General features: G+C 34.3%; 1 protein-coding gene across 8 annotated transcripts in view; it reads left to right on the plus strand.

Annotated features, from left to right (window-relative positions):
• Positions 1–1679: 1679 nt before the first annotated feature.
• LOC110113401 (piezo-type mechanosensitive ion channel homolog) overlaps positions 1680–23165 on the plus strand; it is a 157927-nt gene continuing 136441 nt past the window's right edge. For 5 of the 8 annotated variants that reach the window (XM_028692047.1, XM_020845968.2, XM_028692043.1 and 2 more), the window contains exon 1: positions 1680–2072. Coding sequence is in view for 1 of the 8 variants with exons in the window: in XM_028692042.1 (XP_028547875.1) it covers positions 2009–2072 (64 nt within the window). In the remaining 7 variants the exon portion in view is untranslated. The remainder of the gene's footprint in view (positions 2073–23165) is intronic. The other 3 variants (XM_020845969.2, XM_020845971.2, XM_020845972.2) reach the window with 2 other exon arrangements.

Consider the following 23165-nt stretch of genomic DNA (forward strand, 5'->3'; position numbering starts at 1 on the left):
TAATACGATATCAACTACACAGAGACGTTTAGTCCAGTCGCCAAGATGGCCACCATCCACATCCTACTCGTCATCGATCTCAACGGCAAATGGGAAATCTCTCAGTTCGATATCTCCAACGCCTTTCTTCACGGCGACCTCCCCGACGACGTTTATATGAAACAACTACCGGGCTTCTCCGATCAACAACATCCAGACTTCGTCTGCAAGCTTCATAAGTCACTCTATGGCCTCAAACAAGCACCGCAACTTTGGTTCCAGAAACTAACCTCCTTCCTTCAACAATTCGGCTTCTGGTTTAGTCGTTCCGATCCTTCTCTTATGATTTATCATCGTAATAATATTCAATTATATCTTCTGATTTACGTCGATGACATACTACTTACAGGTAACGATCCACACACCATACAAGCTCTGCTGCATCATCTCTAATCTCACTTCCAACTCAAGCAACTCAGTAACATCTCTCTGTTTCTGGGGATACAAGTTCAACATACAAAATCAGGACTCTTTCTCTCCCAAGAGCACTACGCCTCCAACCTGATCAAGAACGCAGGCTTCACCAACTGCAAGCCTGCTCCAACGCCAATTACACCACCCTCCGCATCCAAATCCGCCTCCAACCAACCATTCTCTAACCCACAGCTCTACTGCCGACTAGCCGGTTCTCTACAATATTTGTGAATTACCCGCCCCGACATCGCATTTGCAACGAACCACATCTGTCAATTAATGCATTCACCATCTACACAGAACTTCCAAATGCTCAAACGCCTCATCCGATACATCAAAGGAACATTACAATACGGTCTTCCACTTCAACACAGCTCCTTGCAACTACAATCTTATTCCGAAGTTGACTGAGTCGCCGATCCGACGGACAAAAAATTCGTTTCAGGCTACTACACTTTTTTGGGTTCTAACATCATATTGTGGTCCGTCAAGAAACAACCCACGGTGGCCAAGTTATCCACCGAAGCTGAATGTCGATCGCTGGCTTCTGCTACCTCCGACGTCCTCTGGCTTCGACGTCTACTTGAAGAATTTTAGATTCTGCAAACACCACCTACCCTGATTCACTGCGATAACATCTCCGCCATCGCTCTCGCCAACAATCCTGTCTTCCATTCACGGACGAAGCACATCGAGATCGACTTCCACTTCATCCGGCATCACATCGACTCCGGCACAATCGCCATCTCTCATGTCAGCTCCGCAGACCAGCTCGCCGACATTTTAACAAAACCTCTTCATGTATCTAGATGTCACGACCTCCGACGCAAATTGACCATTCAACCCTTGAATGATCAATTTGAGGGGGCATATTAGAACCTATCCCTTGCTGACACGTGTGTTGACCTCGTTTTTGTCTTGATTTGCCCTCGAGCACGTTCGATCGAGTTGAGCGAGCCTCATCGAGCTCGAGTCAATTTGAATCAGCGTTGATTTGAGATTTTTTTTATTAAATTGATTTGGTCGTGTCAAGTCGAGCCTAAGCTAGCATGGATTGAGCCGAATTAGATCTGATTTGAACTTCATCACAGCCAAATAAGTTCTATCTAATTCTAATTAAAGATTAATTGACTTTTTAAAGCAATTTGAATTTGATTCCTATATCAAGAAATTAGATGGAGGGCCACGATTTGGCTAATACCCGAAACCTGTGCGTGATATCCCCGCTTTGGAAAGAACTGCAGTGATTTTCTTTAGGAAGCAGAGAAAAAAGAGCTCAATCGGTGTGCCTGAAAGGAGCGGGAGAAGGTTTCTCGAGGGGCAGAATCAAGAAAGCCCAGGCCCTCTACTCTCCCTCTCTGTCGGTTCGCAGAAGGCCAGAAGAAGGGAAATCCCTGGGGACTCTCGGCTCTCTCTCTCGCTCAGTTCGTATGGGAGCTCCAGGCGGAAACCCCCTCTCCTCTCCGTCTCCCTTTGTTCGGACTAGACCCGACGCCCTAAACTCCCCTCCGTTCGCACGCTAGGAAGCCGAGCCCCTGCTCCCGTCGCTCTTCGCATGCAAGAACTGTACTTGGCTCTCTTCCGACTTGCCCTAACTGTCGGCCTCCTTTTGCAAGCAGGTAAATTTTTCTTCTTCTTATTCCTCTTCTTATTCTTCTTCATTGTCTCCTTATTCTTCTTCTTTCTTTCGTTCTTCTCCCTCTTTATCTTCCTCTCATTCTTCATTCACATTCTACTTCCTCTCCTTCCCAATGCTTCTACTTCCGCTCCTTTTACTTCTTAACTAATTATCCGTGACAAGCATAAAATGATTACCCTTTTATTCTCTTTGAAGTGGAAATCAGTTATTTTTGGATAAAGGTTTTGTGAGATGAGTTCAAAAAAAAAAAAGAACCTTTGCTGCACATGGCTCTCTTAGTTTTCTTTGCTGTTTCTCGTTCAAATTCAATTTAAAGTTTGAAGTATTGTATATATTGACATAGAAATTTATTGTGCATGTTCATCATATGCTTTCATGAAGTTTGGAAGTGTCCGGCGTGCTAGTTGTTCGATGAAATGCCTTAGTAAAATAATATGATGATCAATGATTTCTCTTGTGCTGAAGTTTTATGTGCAGTGAACGGTTTTATGAGATGTGAATTAAGGTCGTATTGACTCGTGTCGTTTAAAAAAAAAAAGATAGTGAACGCTTAGTATGTGGGGTCACCATTTATTTATTACTCAAAGCTTTAGGTATGAGTTCTAAAGGATTCTGAGAAGCTATATCATTCCTTGCTAAAAGAAATGCATGCCGAGTGCTGTAATAATATTTAAAAAAAAATGTTATAAGCTTTAACCAAGCAAAGGTATTGAGTAGGCAAGTTTATACCTCACTTCTTTTATATCCTTAATGAGCCCATAAGCTTTGATTGTATACAGGATTTGCATATTTGTATGTGATACAAGTGATCGTTATGTTTTGGACCCTCCATTATATATGGGAGATATGTTCCTCTTTATCTTTTTCTAAAAAAAATAATAAAAAATAAATAAATATACTTAAGTCCTCTTGAAAAAAAAAAAAATCTGAAACCTATATGAACCTCCTCTTTATTTATTCATTTATTTATGTTTGGAAGACATGTCACGTGATTATTAATACCATATTCTCATCGAGTGATTACCTCGATTTATTTCTTTTAATTTATTAGTTCTTGTTTTTTTATGATCATATTTGTTTCTCAAACGCTATATGGAGGCATGATTATTTGGTGAATGGGAAATTATACTGCTAGTGCCCCTTTGAATTTTGAAAAGGGTTGTTACTTATTTCATTCAATCTTGTATAGACGGACAAGTCGAGATATGATTTCTTTTTGTAGAGGTGAACCAAAAAAAAAAATGATTTGCATGCTCTCTTGCAGTGGTTTGAAAGAGAAGTTGTTGGTGCTTTTGGAATTACATTAGCTTTATAATTTGTGTTGAAGGATTGTTTATATTTTGTTGTATACTACATTTACATATGAGAAAATTTCAATAACCCTTCCACACATTGGTAGCATGAGTTGTTATATAATTTGGGAAGGAGAAGTGATGACTATTCGTAAGTCTTTCATAAAGTATCTTTAGAGAAATGTTGGAGAGCGTTGTGTTTATTCATACACCTTTGGCGAGCATGCATAAGTTTAGATGTGTTGGAGAATATTCATGATCTTCAAATATGAGTTTTGCATAGCTCTAAGCGTAGTTTTGCTCTATGTTGGTTGGAGTATCTCCTTGAATTTCGAAAAGAGATGGAATAGCATTGAGTTACATTTCTCTTCCAATTTCACTTGGGGGATAGCGATAGGTTGAAATATAAACATTTTCTAAGTTCATCTTTACTTATTGGAGCCTTATATGAAAAGCATGCGGGCAATTACAAGAGGATACCTCTTTTGTTGAATTTTGAGAGAACAAATTTGTATCAAAACTTCTTTCTCATAATTGCATTTTGGTTGAGGTCTAATCTCAAATAAGTGGTTTGCTTACTACTTGATTCAGAAAGCCATTCATTGGGTTTATGTTTCATATGAAAGTTGTATGTATGGATTTAATGTAATGATGCTATAAAACTTTATCTTTTGCCGAGTTTCGTAAGTGTTTTTTGGGAGAAAAATTGAAAAATAGTTGTAAAACCTATTGAATACATTTGTGACCTATTGGAATGAAAATGAAGGTGAAATGATGTTTTATATGGTGGTTGGAAAGATGTTGTGACTTATTTCATGTTGGAGAATCATGCTTCTTGTATTTCATCCTGTTAGAAGGCTTTATGGTTTGTTTTGTAATTAGAGAATTTTAAGATGTTATATTTATAAAAAAAAAAAGCTTTGCGAACGTTTTGCGATGAGAAGTTTTATGAAACTTTTCTTGTTAGAAAGTTTTAATGAATTTACCCCACGCCAAATAAATAAAAGGCACTTGATTATTTTTGTTGGAAAGAGTTTTGGGTAGATTGTTTATATAGAGTTTCATGTGTCGCTTTATTTGAAATTTTTCATAAGTCATTTTGGGATTTCTAGTTTTATGATTAGCTTTGTGTAGCAAATTCTCTTTATGTCTTTTTGGAACGAAATGACACTTAGTGTGTGGATTCCTTTCTCTTTTTCGTATTTTCTTCCAAAGTTGAGTTTTGAATAAATGTGGAAAAAGAAGACTTATTCTGAGTTTTAGTTTTTGGGAGCTTATTCACTTTCGCCGTTTTGAGTTTTATTTAAAAAATAGTTTGGGTAGTTGAGTCGATTTTTTCTCGAGTGCTTTGTTTGGGACGAGGGGACAATAAATGGCATCAAAACATATTCTTTCCTATTCATATTACATTGAATTGGAGTGAAGAGCGTTTTAGATATATGTTTGACTTCGAAGAAGCACGTCCAATAACAAAATGTCTACATTCCATTTTTTAATTTGATTTATTTTCGTTCTTTTAGGCATTTTGTCATTTTTGCTATTTATTTCTCGCATTTATACTACTTTTCTACTCATTATCTTTTTTATTCATAGATCCCTAAACTTATTGGTATATGCATGAATGTCTAAAAGGGTTAGAAACACACTTTCGTTTTCGTCCCATAACTTTAGTGACACTTAAGGACAAAAATTAAGGACCGAGTCTTAGATAATATAGACTTAGGGTGCATGCTCCCGATAAGATATAGACATCAAAACAAAAACTTAGTGACACGTTTTCCTAGGTTTAACGTGCTTTAATTTACTAATAATCAACAAACCAAATTAACATTAATCCAATTCTTAAAAAATGTATTAAAAGACCTAATTTTAAATTAAATTATAATTAATGTGTATAACTACTAAACTGTGGAACCCAAATCAAATTTAGCCAATCTCTTAATTAACCTCCTAACAAACTTAAAGCTTAAAGGATGTAGCCTAAATTAGGAGAGTGAACCTAAACTAAAATTCATTAAGATAAAAGACTTCTAAAATCTAAAACTCAACTAAATCTTAAGTTAATCTTTAAAACTTATTAACAAACCCCTTAATACATAACAATCACTCAAAAAATGAAGTTTATTGGATGGACTACTTCAGGCTGTATGGCTAAGTGTCCTAATGAGGTCTGGTTCCTCGAGCCTGGTGGCACAATACCACGAATTGATTTAATGGAGTGTTAAATTATAAAATTAATTGATTATTAATGATTTAAACCAAATAAAATTCTTAATATAACTATATCAACTTGGTTTTTAGGATGAATTACTCCGGGCTGCGGCGCTAAGGGCTAAGTGTCCTAAGGAGGTCTGGTTCCTCGAACCTGGTGGCACAACACCACGAATTGATTTAATGGAGTGTTAAATTATAAAATTAATTGATTATATAACCTCAAATAGGTCATATGTCATTAGGGAATTCTCTTGGTGGATTATCTCGATCTCTTTCATATAGATTAATGTCATCGAGCAGAGCTCTGATATATAACCTCAAATAGGTCATATGTTCTTGATGGATTCTCTCGATCTCTTCCATATATGTTAACATCATCGAGCAGGGCTCTGACATACATCCTCATATTGGTCATACATTCTTTGTGGATTCTCTCAACCTCTTCCATATAAATTAATATTATCGAGCAACGCTCTAACATACAACCTCATATATTCATATGTCATTGGAGAATTCTCTTGACCTCTTTCATATAAGTTAACGTTATCGATCATTGCTCTGACATACAACCTCGAATAGGTCATATATATTTGGCGGATTTTTTTAACCTATGCTCTACTGCCCGTCGATGGACTCTCATCAGACTTCTACACAATGCCATACTTTTACCCGTCACCGGACTTTTACTCATTGTCGGACTTATATTGGGCTTCTACCTGACATTGAATTTATACCCGTCTTCGGACTTCAACCTGTCGTCGGACTCTTATCAGATTTTTACCCGACGTTGAACATCTATCCTACATAAAATTTCTACCCGTTATTGGACTTCTGCTCATTGTCAGACTCTGGTCGAATTTTTACTCGACATTAAACATCTACCCATGCTGAATTTCTACCCATCATTGGACTTCTATCCGTCGCTAGTTTCTCGTCGAATTTTTACCCGACGTTGAATTTTTATCAGTCGTCGGACTATTGTTAATCACCGGACTTTCATTGAGCTTCTACCCGACACTGAATTTCTACCCGCCGTCAAACTTTTGTCCCTCGCCAGACTATGGTCTTTTGCGAAACTTTCAGTTAACATTTGTAATCTGGTCATCTTCAAGGATGAGTCAGACTATTGTACTTCGCTCAAATTCTAGTGGAATCATTCTCAACTGGGTTAGGCCCTGTGATTTTTTCCCTTTCCCGAGTTTTTCACTTAAAAAAAATTGTGTTATCTGTATGTGAGCTATATATCCGTGAAACTCTAAGACGTAGAATTATAATTCCATCACAGTGTATATTCTAGCCCGCAATAGTACTTATCCAAATTAAAGAGAATTAGAATTTTAATATTGGAAGGAGATATTGTAAAAATATAGAAAATTTTAATTACTTAAAAAAATGAAAGCACATAGAAAATACTATTTATTTTCAATATCTTTGAAATAATTTGATTCATTAAAAAGTTAATAATTAAACACACATATATATGTATGAGTTAAAAAATTATTTCAAATGAAAATTTGACTTAATATGTACAGTAATGCTTGAAATTAGAGAATTGTGCACATTGTTTATTTTCTTAAAAAATATACCTGAAAGTTCCATCCATGCTAAAATACTATTGCTCTTAAATTGCTTACTATTTTTTTAATGTTCTCCATATAAATTTTGATTTAAACAATGTTAAAACAAGCTTTGATCAATGTTGAGACTATATGTGAAAAAAAATTGATCCAAGCTCAAATACTATTTCGAACCTTATTCTACAATGAGATTTTATTTGAATAAAGTTTGTAAATGGTTTAATAAGGTGTTTATACATGGCTCAAATTGTGTGTCACAACCCGACCCGATACCACAGGTCATTTCGTCCTTGATCGTGGCAGAACTAAAAACTAAACCCAATATCTAGTTGAATAAGTGTTGAGAAAAACTAAACTTTCAATTTGTATAACAAGAAGCCATTATTGAATATAATATAAAAGAAGAAAACTAAATCTTAAAAATAATTTTCTATATATCATTAAAAATACATGTACAATTTGGGGTCTATCTACAAAAGTGCTTGATAATAAAAAATACAAAAAATAAAAAATAAGCCTGCAAAAATTAAAATATAAAAAGGCATATCTATAACATAGAATAGAGCCTTATATTAGCACTACTCAGCTCACTCATCATTTCCCTAACCTGAAATGGAAGGAAAAGCAAAATTGAGTTAGCACTTAACACCACTTAGTAGGCTATCATAGCCTAAAATATGAATAAATAGCTCCAACCAAAAGAGCTGAAAATACTAAATTAATAAACTAAAATATTATATGAAAAGTTGAAACTAAAATAAATACTTATGTTGAATTTTAATAAGCATTTAAACAACTATTAAAATTATACTGAAGCACACTGAAATATAACCAAATATTTTATAGTAATTATGAGAATGGCCGTCATACCCCAATTTTCCATATATAACAATTGAATCCCTTCTCATCTCCAATAAAATCCTTTTTGTCACCAACAAAAGCCAATCTCTCTCTTAATATAATCCCTTCTTAATAAATGTAGCCCCCAAGCTTCAACATTTCCAATATACAACATAACATAATCTCTTATAGCCACCAACAAAAATCCTCCTCACCACAAATTCGAATATTTCAATCACAAATACCAAAAAAAAAAAAAATTGCATTCTGCACTACTAAAACAATCATAGTATTTATTATATGAGTGTAATAGCCTATATTTTGATCAAAATAAATATTTTTTTATGAGTTATTACAAGTCAAATTTGAAAATCGTCTTAGCCATAACATTGATATTGTAGTGCTTTATTTATACTATTTTTTATAATTTTTGGGCACTAATGCAAATCCTTAAAAAAAAACACATGTTGGTAAAGTAGGGACTTTAGGATCGTTAGTTGTCCGTTTTATAAATTGATTTCATAAATGTTTTTTAAATAAACAAATTATTTTATCTATATTTTTTAAAGTAAATGCATGGTGTACAAATTTGATAGATTTTTATATTTTTGCATTTCATTCATGATATTGACTTACATTGCATATAAAAGATAGCATTTACATGAAAGCAAGGAATGTTAGCTGTTAACACTATAATGAATACAACTTAACTTATAATATCCTACATAGAAGGATAGTCCGACCTACTTTTCTTTAAATAAAAGATTAGCAGTGTAATCCTAGTTGTAGTTTATAACCGATTGATTGAATTACATCGAAGGACAAAGGTTGAATACTTTTAATGATTATTGAAAGTCACATGTAATGATAATTGATTAATTGAATAATTAATAATTAATATGATTGATGACCAACTAAAAAAAAGTTGTGGTAAATATGTTAAAAACACCACATTAAAGCTGAAAGTCATTTATTACTTTTCATAATTATACTGTATGATGCTATTTATTTGATTGTACATTAAACTGATTGACATATTTATAGCTCATTCTAATATTAATATTGATACAACATAGCATAACATACTGATATGATTCATTGAGTGATAATCTTCTTTATTTTTTTTTCTTATAGTTTGATAATTAATAGATCTCTTTTGACTTTTCTGATAATATTGATTTCATTATTATTTTTTAAGTTTTTTTATTATATTAAGTGATAATTAATATTTACAAAAATATTCATTTATTTATTTGTCTTATATTAAAAACATTGATAGAGCTTTAGTTATGTGCTAAGTTTTTATGATCATTATATGGCTTTAAATGATTTTAGATAAAGTGCTTGCAGCTTGAGCCTGTGTACTGATGCTAGTATAGTTATTATTGTAACTTTTGGTTTATATATTTTTGTAGCATGTATGACTATTGTATATATCTTTTTGGATTATGGTTGTAGATTGTAATTATTAATATTAGTATTATGAATTATATTTTTGTATTTTATTGAGTTTCTTTAATGCGATTAATCAGCTCTGGATATCCGTATTGATCTGGTTGATAAATGAATGAATATTGCATTAAAAAAAAGAGAATAAAAAAGATGTTTTTCCACTTAGATATGGGTATGTGACAATAAGTCTACAAAAATGCTTTGACGACTATCAAATAAATTTTAATTATTACTTAGTGCTTTACAGTTTGTCAAAACTATGTTTTCAAAATTTGATCAGATTACCATAGATTGTATAAAAGACATTCTAAACTTTTAAATGAACTAAAACACTTTTTTTAGATGTCAAAATAAAATTTTGAATTGATAAAAATTGTTATTTTTCAAAATCACCTGGCGAAAAATCTCGAATAAATTCTCAAAATGGCCAGAACAATTGTACCGACAACATATTAAAAGTTACATAGATAAAATATACATAATTCAATAAGAAATTATTTTTGTAAAACCAAATTAAAAATTTGATCTAAAAAATCCAAAAATGCCGAATTATTAAAAATTGAGATTGATAAAATGTAACATACCACGATTTTAATACTTTTCTTAATTGGACCAACTAACAAAAATAATTATAGAATTTCCAAACCTTAGCTTTTCTCTCCTATTTCCTCTATTTTTCTTTTATTTTTCCCTATTCTCCTCTTTGGCTAGAATAAAAATGAAAGGGAAAAAGGCAAATGAAAAGGTATGTTGAGGATTTGATTTTTTATTATAAAATATAGTAAGGGTATTAATATAATTATGCCAATTGTTTAGTTTTTACCATAAAATTTTTATAAATAATTGTATATTTTCAAATACGGTGATAGAAAATTTATAGAAAAATATTTATAAATGAACTAAGTATGTCTAGAAGACTAGTGAAATGGTTAGTAAAGCGGACACCTAATGGTAAAAAAAACTCACTTGTACCGATATGTTTCAATTTGTTAAGGAATTTCAATTAAGTAAAAAATTTCTTGTTTTCATATTTACAATGCTCATAAAAATTTTAAATTTTTTTTATAATTAGAGCTCAAAAATATCAATGTGATGGCAAAGGCAATTTGCAAATTAGAATCATAATGATTCCTGAAATGTCATTTGAGTATTGTAGGTCAAAACATATATTTTAAAATTTAAGGGGTTCTTACATGAAGGTTGTATAATATTAGAACATGGTTCAACTTTGTTTGACAATGTAATATAATACAATAGAATGCAATTACAATAATCACAACACATTAATTTATAAAGGTAGAGACAACATTATATAAAATACTCTAATTAAACAATAATAATGTAATTTTCAATTATAATTGTAAGTTTAAACAACCAATGTGAAAATTGATGGAGTAATATATTTTTTAATTATGTAATCAAAAGGCCATTTTTTGCATTGAACTTTAGTAACTCTTTAAATTAATGATGAACACAACATTAACCAAAGGTGGATATTGTGATGTTATTTCTTATACTCAGTACAATGATATAATTTGTCTCAAATTGTCTAATCATGCTCTTCATTACACTTCTAATTCTATATATAACCCAAGCAATATAGTGCCCCTAAATAAATATGATTAGAGCAGACATTTACATGCATAACACCATAATTTAAATGAGCCAATTCCAAAAGTGACGTAAACTATGAAATAATAAATTAAAACTTTTGCTCGAAGTTTGATATATACTACAAGAAAACTGATCATTGGTGTCCAAAAATTTATAGACGAAAGTAAAATGGTCGCTAAAAGTATGTTTTAGCGACCAATAATGATAAAGGCCTCTAAGTAAACATGAAGCATTAGCTACCAAAGAAGAGAATTGGTCGCTAATTTTTCTATAGTTTAGAAAAAAAAAATTAATTCACTTTTTATTGAAAAATTTATATTTAAATATTAGGATATAATTAAATGACAAAAAATATTTCAAAATACTAATACAGATGTGTTTAACATTTATTCATATTTGTAAATATTTTATTTTCTTATATATAATTTATAATTTATAACTTAAAATTATGAATTGATAAATTAAAATTAATTATTAAAAATTTTGAGATAAGAAATCTAATCATTTGTGCTTGTTGACCTCATTTTTCGAGGTCAATTTCCTCGATTCAATCTAGTGCCTAGGTCTTTGTAACCTAGCATAGACGTCGCCCATAGGATTTTCCTTAAGTGGATACCTAATGACGTAGCATTGACTCGGCCCTTTTATTCAACCAAAATCAAAATCAATTCAATCTAAATCTAATTCAACTCCAAACTAAACTCAAATCAACACTACCTCCTAACTCGACCTAAGTCATCATTAATTCAAATAAAATTGACTCGACGTAAATTTATTTTAACAAATGACGATTTCGATTTTACCCAAATCGACTCGTCACAAACCCCCTAAAATTAAATCAATGTTAATTGAGTTGAATCAATCAAATTAAAAATATTATAAAATTAAATTTAGACAAAATTCGTTAACTTAATTCATTATTTTTATCAACCATCTCTTAAAATATACATGTTTAATCACAACCATTGATTGGAGAGGGTAGGATTGTAAATTTAAGATTAATTTGAATAAATAGTTATTAGGTTTGATTGGAGCTGGTTCAAACAAAACACCCACGATCTTCCTCATATTCGCAAAACTGAATGAACCTGAGAACCCCCACTGATCTCTCTATTGCTCGGTATAGCTCGGTATAACTCGGTATTGGGTTGTCACGTGATGGTATTCCTCGTTATTGTTTGGTATTGCTTAGTATTTTCTCGTTATTTCTCATTTTTTGATGCGATTTGGCCTCCGACCGGATGTTCCGGTCGGAGGACATAATAATTGTTCCTACTCTAGACGATACCAAGGAAAGAACCGAGCCCCAGCCCCATTCGCAGAACCGCTCCTCTCTCCCTCTTAGTTCGCAAACTGTTCTCTCTCCATTGCTCTAATTTTGGAAGAAAAGCCGCAAGAGCCCCAGCCCGCTCGCTCTCTCCCAGTTCGCACAACCCAGGCCGAACTCCCTCCTTCTTCTTTGCTCTCTGACGTGAGAAGCTACAGGTGGGATCCTCCATTCGCAAACAAGGATCGAAACTCCTTATCTCCCTTAGATTTGGACATCAAGACCTAGACGAGATCCCTCTCCCGTTCGCCTCTCTGTTCCGCACGACGTCTCTAGTCTGCCCTTGCGGTAGCCAAAGTCCAGCCTAGCCCCATTCGCAAGAACCGGCCGCATCTCCCTCTCATGGATCTCCGACGCCGATCGCCGGCCCTAGCCCTATCCGACGCCAGTAATATTCTCAATCTTGTGTAATCTTCTTCTCCTCTACTCCTTCCTCTCCTTTAGTTTTCCTCTCATTCTTGGTTTTGTGAAGGAAGATAATAGGGATTCATTTCCTTCATTGTTGAAATCTGATGATGCTTTGAAAGATTTAACCAAAATATCATTCTGTTTGCATATACATTCATTTCGGTAGATCTCCCGATCCGTTCTACTAGTTGGCCTTATGTTTAAGTATAGAAGTTTATTCTTCACTGACATTGGCTCTTCTTTTGTAAAACTTTAATGTTAAAATGGCTTACACTTAATATGAAAAGAAATTTCTATGTGATGAGTTCTTGAAAATCTGCATCATGAGCATTGAGAATAGCTCTGTTGCTTATATCTAACTTTGGAGAATCATCATTAGTAAAGAGATTTTTGAATCTTGAAATTTCTACACTTGTTTGATTTTATATGGCAACCACGTATATAATTATGTTGAAAAACTGTCGGAACATTTTATATTTCATATATAAGCCTTGCCTTGATTCAATATAATGTTTGTTCTATGTCGAGTAGTTGGAATGTTTTCTTAAAATTTATATTTCAAAGAAGCTCTCACAAGCTCCAATACCTACCCCATTGGCATATCCCAGCAAGATAGAATTCCAAGATTTGACATCCCGCATCAGCGTCCTCGAGAAGGGCTCCTTAGCAATAGTCATATCTCCAAGTTCAATGATGTCCCATAGGATTAAATTATGCTATTCTAACTATTTAAAAAGATGTGCAAAACTTCTCACATCACCATTAGTAATATAAGCTTTTATTATTGCAGTCCATTCCACAATATTTCATTCAGATAAATCCTCAAACATCTTATATACTAACCCTGCATCTTATTTTCTTACGTACATATCGATTAGGACAGTATGAACAAATAAGTTTGGTCTACATTTCTCATTTATTATTTTCACAATTGAAGGTGATTCTTCGTTAATGTCCTTACCAAGGCTCCTAATGGTGTTGGCAATCTGTATCCTCATGACTTTCACATAGAGCAATTGTGATTAACTTGAAACTAAAACTTGTTCAAATATCCAGCATTGTAGCAGAATGGATGGATGGTTTGTACTTTGTACAAATATTGCCTTCCGATCTTCTTCTGTTTATGTTATTCCATACATTTACTCGCAGCAAGATCATGAGATGGAAGTTTCAGTGCTGAAGCAACACAATCTTACACAAACAGATGCAAGATCAATCTTGCAAATATTCATTAGGACGTAAGCAATCTAATATAAATAATTATTTGCCTATTTATGAGCAATAAATAGTAAAAGGAATTTAGATCCACCTGAAGCTTGTGGTAGATCTCTCCAAATAGAAATTCAAGTCGCAAGATTTAATATCCTAAAAGAAACAAAGGTTAAAAATCCATACAACTTTAATTTGAAATGTAGATGATCTGATTAAATCCTATCAAATAGCACAACAAAGAACTGTTATTAGAGATTAGTCTAGAGTTTAAAAGATTGCTTTGGGAAAAAGAAAAATTAAACATTAAGCACTGATCAACGAAATTGACATGACGCAACTAGTTCTTCGTCAAGTATCACACTTGTGAAAAAGTAAAATTCATTATTTAGCTGACAATTATCCTTGTTTTGTTGTTTACAGATGACTGCTCGTGTTTGTACTTGGAGGATAAGCATAAATATGCTTATGAAAAAACTAAAAATCTTGATTTTTTTTATTTCATATGCTGATACTAACTAGATTTTAGGGAATGATCCATCATAAAGTACCTTTTGACGGACATGATGTGGTCGTTGGTTATGGGTTGATTACCCTATGATAGGCAATTAGAGGCTTGATTTTTATGCATGTTATACACTATATTCTAAATAACTTATAGGACTTACTATAGGGTTCTATTCGAAGGATGAAGATTATGTTTATCCTTGAACATAAGAAAAAGAGTAGGCATTTTTATTGCGCCATATGATATGCCCATCATATAGTGAGAACAACGGAACATACCTTACATGGAATGTATTGTATTGTATATTCTAGTGATTTTCTGCAGAAGAACTAGAATTATAGTAAATTGATAGACTTGGACTGACCAATTTCAACTAACTCTAGCTTATTCAAATAGAAAAAAGACTGGTTGTTTTCCTTTCACCAATATGACGGTCATATTCTGAAACAATTATAAATGAAACTGATGTCTTCCACGATTATTGCTTGCAGGAATCACAACCCATACTTCTTCCTGGGATTTTATAGAGATCAGTGTACTGTTATACTTTTGTGCGATCCAACACCATGGACTGAAGATGCTTGTGTCATTATCTTCTATTGTGCAACGTACTCCTCATCCTCTCTTTGGTTTTAGCATGTTGAAAGTTGGTTTGAATAAATCTGTTTTGTTATCAGTTTATGCAGCACGAAACTCCTGGGATGGCCCATCTCCTGGTACCTCACATGATAAATTCAAAATCCAAAATCATTAGTAATTTTTTGTCTGTTATGTTTTCTGATTTGTTTGTGGATGCATACTTCTTTTGAATTTTTGGTTCAATCTTCTAGTCATATCCAGATTTCCATTTGTCAAGAATGATGTTTCCTTTTCATTTTTTCCTGCAGAAAAGTTGATAGCATCTTGCCTGAGTAAAGTTAGTCAGAAATGCTTGTCTACTTATCGCATATGTGGTTTTCTTGACCATCCTTCTTACATTGTACATTGTTACGCCGAACTACATATCGTTTGGCTACCTTTTTTTCCTTCTCCTTTGGATAAAATAGGAAGGCAACTTGTTGGGAAAACTAGAAGACGACTTTGGTTTCCATTAAAACTTTACTCAAAATATTAATGATAATGAGCATAAAAAGTGAATAAAATAAAGGAGTTTAATAAAGAGGAAATACCAAACCAATATTTTGTGCAATAGTCAAAATAAAGACTAGAGCTACTCCAACAGTCATGACAACAGACCTTTGTATCCACTGGAAAATGAATCCAAGGAATACGATTTTTCCAAAAGGCAAAATACTCGAGCACAAGGATAGAAACAAATTCTAAAATAATATTGGCCACAATTTTCATATTGGCCACAATTTTCGGATCGTATCTTGTTGTAAAATGTTGCACATGACAATACATGTTATATAAAACACTGAGATGACATTCAATGCCGTAAAACTTGCCACAAACAATACAATATGTTGATCTCAAGACCATGGAGTCTGAAAATATTTTTGATCCAAAACTTTATATATATAATCAAGGTAGTTTTCTGCATCTCAAGCCCCTCCTTTCTCAAAGCAAGAATATTTTTTTTTTGTTCCATTTATGACTCTCTTTCGAACTACCCCATAAATAATCAAGTGAATATATTTTTATGTAAGTAGCTGAACTTCTCATGCTAGGACCTGGATCTGATGTTTGATAACTTTTGGAGCTGATGAAAACACCCACTTTTTTTTAAAAAAAAGAGGATTGCTATCTACCAATGGTTTATTTTTTTCTTCACGATCGAGATCTTCTGAATCATGTTCAGTTGCAACAAACAACTGGAATGGTTCCTCCCACTTCCCATTATTTAATAAACAGCTTGACATCTACTCTAGCCAGTGGAAAATGTTGTATTGAAGGGTACACGCCACTATAACCATAACATTTCCTCTCAAACCAGACTCAAGTCCCCAAAATCCAGGTTTAAATAATTTAAGACCAAGAAAAGGAGATAAACCATATAGCTTTTGACCTGGGAACATATGTGCTTCCTTGCCCCACAACTGAAATAGATATTCAGACATCACAAGAACTCTTGAATAAAGTAAGAACAGCTTTGATGGAATACGAGAGGTCTTTGATAAAATTGAACAAATGATGAGACACAACAAATAAAGAAATCCAAATGCGCTAATAGGTGACAAAGCAGCATAAAAAACTGCCACAGACAAAATCTTTTCACAATGCAAACCCAAGAAACCATGTTTCAGATGCATCAGATATCTTAAATATCCCATTATATCGGCTCTGCCTTCTTTCATAACTGTAAAGCTGCATTACAATCAAAACAACCAAGGATTCCCAAATATTCTCTAGCAACGATGATTTAGGATTGTAACCCAAATAAGCATAAAGATCGATCCATTTTGATAAATAACTCTCAATACTTTCTAACGTGCTCAAGGCATAGGTAAAAACAAAAACAATAGTTGAGTAAAGTTTTATTGGAAACCAAAGTTGTCTTCTGGTTTTCCCAACAAGTTGCCTTCCTATTATCCAAAGGAGAAGGAAAAAAAGGTAGCCAAACGATATGTAGTTCGGTGTAACAAGGTACAATGTAAGAAGGATGGTCAAGAAAACCACATATGTTCCATAGAAACGATAAGTAGACAATCATTTCTGACTAACTTTACTCAGGTATGATGCTATCAACTTTTTTGCAGGAAAACATGGAAAGGAAACATCAATCTTGACAAATGGAAATCTGGATATGACTAGAAGATAGAATCAAAAACTCAAAAGAAGTATGCATCCACATACAAAGCAGAAAACATAACAGACATAAAATTACTAATGATTTTGTATTTCGAATTTACCATGTGAAGTACCAGGAGATGGGCCATCCAAGGAGTTTCGTGCTGCATAAACTGATAACAAAACAGATTTATTCAAACCAGCTTTGAACATGCTAAAACCAATGTCAGGATGACGAGTATGTTGCACAATAAAAGATAATGACACAAGCATCTTCAGTCCATGGTGTTGGATCGCACAAAAGCATAACAGTACACTGATCTCTATAAAATCCCAGGAAGAAACATGGGTTGTGATTCCTGCAAGCAATAATCTTGGAAGACATCAGTTTCATTTATAATTGTTTCAGAATATAACCGTCATATTGGTGAAAGGAAAACAACCAGTCTTTTATTTGAATGAGCTAGAGTTAGTTGAAATTGGTCAGTCCAAATCTATCAATTTACTATAATTCTAGTTCTTATGCAGAAAATCACTAGAATATACAATTCAATACATTCCACGTAAGGTATGTTCCGTTGTTCTCACTATATGATGGGCATATCATATGGCGCAAGAAAAATGCCTATTCTTTTTCTTGTGTTCAAGGATAAACATAAATTCCATCCTCCGAATAGAACCCTATAGCAAGTCCATAAGTTATTTAGAATATAGTGTATAACATGAATAAAAACCAAGCCTCTAATTGCCTATCATATGATAATCAACCCATAATCAACGACCACATCATGTCCGTCAAATGTACTTTATGATGGATCATTCGCTAAAATCTAGTTAGTATCAGCATATGAAATAAAAAAAATCAAGATTTTTAGTTTTTTCATAAGCATATTTATGCTTATCCTCCAAGTACAAACACGAGCAGTCATCTGTAAACAACAAAACAAAGATAATTGTCAGCTAAATAATGAATTTTACTTATTCACAAGTGTGATACTTGAAGAAGAATCAGTTGCGTCGTGTGAGTTTCGACCTGGGAACATATGTGGTTCATTGTCCCACAACTGGAATAGATATTGAAACATCACAAGAAATCCTGAATAAAGTAAGACCTCATAAAATGTGAAAAGCGACAAAAATGCGGATAAAAAAATAGAGATAAAACCTAATAAAATGTGAAAAGCAAGGGTGCAAAATAGGGAAGAAAACAGAGAGCGACCCATAAGAATGTAAATATGTATTTTTATTTTATTGTTGTACAAATCAAGTTCTGATAATAGCAAAATCATTAATAATAGTTGAGCATAATTTTATTTATTTATTTATTTAGGGCATAAGAATATTTGACTGAATAAATGTGTTAAGAGAGTTTTACCTTTAGCCAATCATACATAGTCAGATTAGTAGTTGCGTATGACTAGTTTAGTACGCATCTCAGTTCATAAAAATAGGAAGAGCCCGATAGAACAAGAATCCCAAATTGTTAATTTGTGAAACTTTACTACTCAAAAATTGCCTATACAAAGTACTTTTATTCGGAACCCCATAACGAATTTGCAGTGCTTGCAGTTCTAAGGAAATTGCTTTCGTGAGATAAATGGCATGAAGGGCAAAACCTCCAATGCGCTTGTGGGATGGTTGCATGTACCAAGCATATCTAGTGACCGATTATGTAAAGAGGAATATATTAAAAAGATACAAAATGACCTTTGCTGTGGTGAAAGAAACGCAAGTAAATAATACGGTCAACCACAATTAGAAAAAAGAGGACCTGTAGAGATGGAAAATAAAGATGCTGCTAAGAAAATGTTCACATTGTAAGATTAATATGAACAAAGCAAAATTTAAATGAAAAAGAGAGATGGTTTCAAACAAATTAAAAACTGAGAAAGATTTTCAAATTTTTAACTTCAATAACCACATCCTCTGATAAATTTTCAAGCTATTTTACAAGCTAAATATCTCAATGCATGCTTACCATTAAAATGAAAACAAACTCTTTAGGAAACTGATCCTCTAGTTGATAAACATTAAGAAGTTTGTTTATATTTTTTATAACAGATTGGTAGAAAATAGCCATTAGAAAGAAAACTGTCAAATCTACACCAAATATGTATGGATAAGGTCTACTTCTTTTTTGCCACCTCCAATCACTGAGATAATAGGATATGTAAAACCAATCTTCTCAAAAATTTTCGAACTCTGTGCCAAAAGAAGCTCTGTGGCAACATCTGAAGCTGGAGTCAGTGACCAATACCACTCAGCTGCAGGGCATTCTGCTAAAGGTGAAACATACATGACTTCAAGAATAGTAAGAGCAAAATCTGAATTTTCTTGACTTCTCTCGATGCTTTGAATTCTTACCCTGCTAGAAGAATGCCTTGAATTAGGAATATTAGCATGACATCTGTCTTCATTAACTATCTTGAGCAACCTATTAATTTCTGATTCTATCTTCTGTGGCTGAATGCCATCATCTGACCACTGATTAATCATCATTGACAATTGCACAAATATGAAGGAGATTCAGATCCTCTTGTAAGAGACTCCTTTTGTAACAAGAGGATATGAATCTCCTCCATATTTTGTGCAATTGTCAATGATGGTTAAGTAGTGGCCAGAGGATGACATTCAGCCGCAGAAGATAGAATTATAAATTAATAGGTTGCTCAAGATAGTTCATGAAGACAGATGCCATGCTAATATTTCTAATTCAAGACATTCTTCTAGCAGTGTAAGAATTTAAAGCATCGATAGAAGTCAAGAAAATTCAGATTTTGCTCTTGCTATTCTTGAAGTCATGTATGCTTCCCCTTTAGCAGAATGCCCTGCATCTGAGTGATATTGGTCACTGACTCCAGCTTTAGATGTTACCACAGAGCTTCTTTTGGCGCAAAATTCGGGAATTTTTGAGCAGATTGGTTTTTCATATCCTATTATCTCAGTGATTGGAGGTGACAAAAAAAGAAGTAGACCTTTACCCATACAGATTTGGTGTAGATTTGGTAGTTTTTTTTTCTGGTGGCTATTTTCTACCAATCTGTTATAAAAAACATAAACAAACTTCTTAATGTTTATCAACTAGAGGATCAACTTTCTAAAGAGTTTGTTTTCATTTTAATGGTAAGCATGCATTGAGGTATTTAGTTTGTAAAATAGCTTGAAATATTATCAGAGGATGTGGTCATTGAAGTTATAAATTTGAAAATCTTTCTCATTTTTTAATTTGTTTGAAACCATCTCTTTTCTTCATTTAAATTTTACTTTGTTCATATTAATCTTACCATGTGAACATTTTCTTAGCTGCATATTTATTTTCTATCCCTACAGGTCCTCTTTTTTCTAATTGTGGTCGACCGCATTATTTACTTGCGTTTCTTTCACCACAGCAAAGGTCATTTTGTATCTTTTTAATATATTCTTCTTTACATAATCGGTCACTAGATATGCTTGGTACATGCAACCATCCCACAAGCGCATTGGAGGTTTTGCCTTTCGTGCCATTTATCTCACGAAAACAGTTTCCCTGGCACTGCAAGCAGTGCAAATTTGTTATGGGATTCTGAATAAAAGTACTTTGTATAGACATTTTTTGAGTAGTAAAGTTTGACAAATTAACTATTTGAGATTTCTGCTCTATCGGGCTCTTCCTTTTTTATATGAACTGAGATGCGTACTAGACTGGTCATGCACAACTACTAATCTGACTATGTAATGATTGGCTAAAGGTAAAACTCTCTTAACACATTTATTCAGTCAAATATTCTTATGCTTTAAATAAAAAAAAATTCTTATGCTCAACTATTCTTAATGGTCTTGCTATTATCAGAACCTGATTTGTACAACAAGAAAAAAAAAATACATACTTACATTCTTATGGGTCGCTCTCTGTTTTCTTCCCTATTTTGCACCCTCGTTTTTCACATTTTATTAGGTTTTATCTCTATTTTTTTTCCCGCATTAATGTCATTTTATTAGATTTCAGCAAACTTACAGTCAAACTTAGCGTCTCGGAAATACGAACCCGACGACACCAAATTCAACTCAATCCGATGAGCCCAAATCAAGAACCCGAAGCGCTATTGGAAGGTTCAAACCACAATTTGGGTTACCAAACGATTTCCAAACATTACGTGCTTGTAGTGGAATCGAGCGGATCGACGAGACGAATCCAACGAGCCCAAGATCGCCGAATTCCGACATCATTAAGGTCTTTAAATGTCTAAATAACGAGGCATGATTAAGGGATTCAACATCTGTAATTCATCCGATCACTCCCCATTTATCCTAGATCTCTCAACTATTTACGGCCATGCCACTCCAGAAATCTATAAATAGAGCTCCCTCTCCTCTTGAGAAAGGATCCCTAAGCCTAAGGAAAAAAGAGAGAGATCGGAGATCGCTCTTGCTTCCTTGCCTCCTCGACCACCGCCGGAGTTTCGCCGGAACACTGCCGGAGTTCTGTCGAACCACCATTGGTTCACCATCGCCGGACTTCTACCGCACCACCACTTGAGGCCCTCACCTCCGCCGGACCACCGCCTGACGCCGTTGCTTCGCCGGACCACCACTTAAGGACCTCATCTTCGCTGGACCACCGCCTATCACCGTTGCTCCGTCGGACCACCATTGGAGGCCCTCATCTCCGCCGTACCACCACTTGAGGCCCTCACCTCCGTCTGACCACCGACCGACGCTGTTGCTCCACCGACCACCACCTGAGGCCCAGACTTCTTTCAGACCATCACTTAAGGCCCTGTGCTCCACTAGGTCACTACCTGAGGTCTGGACTTCCGCCGAACTACCACTTGAGGCCCTGAACTCCACTAGGCCATCACCTTACACCCGTACTTCTACCGAAGTACCGCCCTCCTACTACGGTCTTTCTGACCCCGTTCTCCTGTCAACTACGGTCCTTCTGACCTCAAACGCCTACAATGGTCGTTTCGACCTCCATCAACAGAGAACGGTCTATCTTACCCTGGTCTCCTGCCGTCTGCCGACTACGGTCCTTCTGAGCTCCGTCACCTACAATGGTCGTTCCGACCTCCATCATCAGACAACGGTCTTTCTGACCCTGGTCTCCTGCCGACTACGGTCCTTTCGACCTACATCACCAAACAAAGGTCTTACTGACCCCAGTCTCCTTCCTACTATGGTCCTTCCGACCTCCATCACTAGACAACGGTCTTTCCTGCCTTCAACCTATCGACTATGGTCATGCCGACCAAAGAAACATATCTGTATTGATTATTGTAACTCCCACCATGTAATGCACTATATATGATATATATTTGTGACATCAAGCCAAGGCCTTCTCCTAAGGAAGGACCTCATTTGTAATCGACTGCAAATACTAGTGGATTCATTCAAACTGGGCCAGACCCTGTGGTTTTTTCACCTTTTCATAGGTTTTTCACGTAAAAACTCTGGTGTCTCTTATGAACGCTACACCCTCTCACTTATCTGATTGTGTGCTGGATCTTCGTACAATGCTAAGACGTTAAACTATATATTTCTTTACCGCCGCGAATACTCCAGGACGCAACAAATATAATAAAAAAGTCGCAAAATCATAAACTTTCATTAAACACGACACTGTACTTGTACATATACTCGGATGTGTAAATATTGAGCATGAAGCACACACTACCATATAATCAACCTTCTAATACACAGATGAAGATTGATAACTACAACATTATTCATCTGTCAGCCTTTAGTTGTGGAAGCTTGATGTGGAAGACTCCAATGCTTACTGTGCATGGATTGAACGTGAAAACATCCTAGAAATTAGACCAGAATTAGTTTCTAAGAAGGATATTCCTACCAAAAAGGGTCCTTAATTTGTGGATCTCCCTTGAGTATTCTGTTAGATGTTGACCTCGATTTTCGCTCGAGT

The sequence above is a fragment of the Dendrobium catenatum genome, unplaced genomic scaffold (assembly GCF_001605985.2).
Source record: "Dendrobium catenatum unplaced genomic scaffold, ASM160598v2 fragScaff_scaffold_156, whole genome shotgun sequence".
NCBI classification, from domain to species: Eukaryota; Viridiplantae; Streptophyta; class Magnoliopsida; order Asparagales; family Orchidaceae; genus Dendrobium; species Dendrobium catenatum.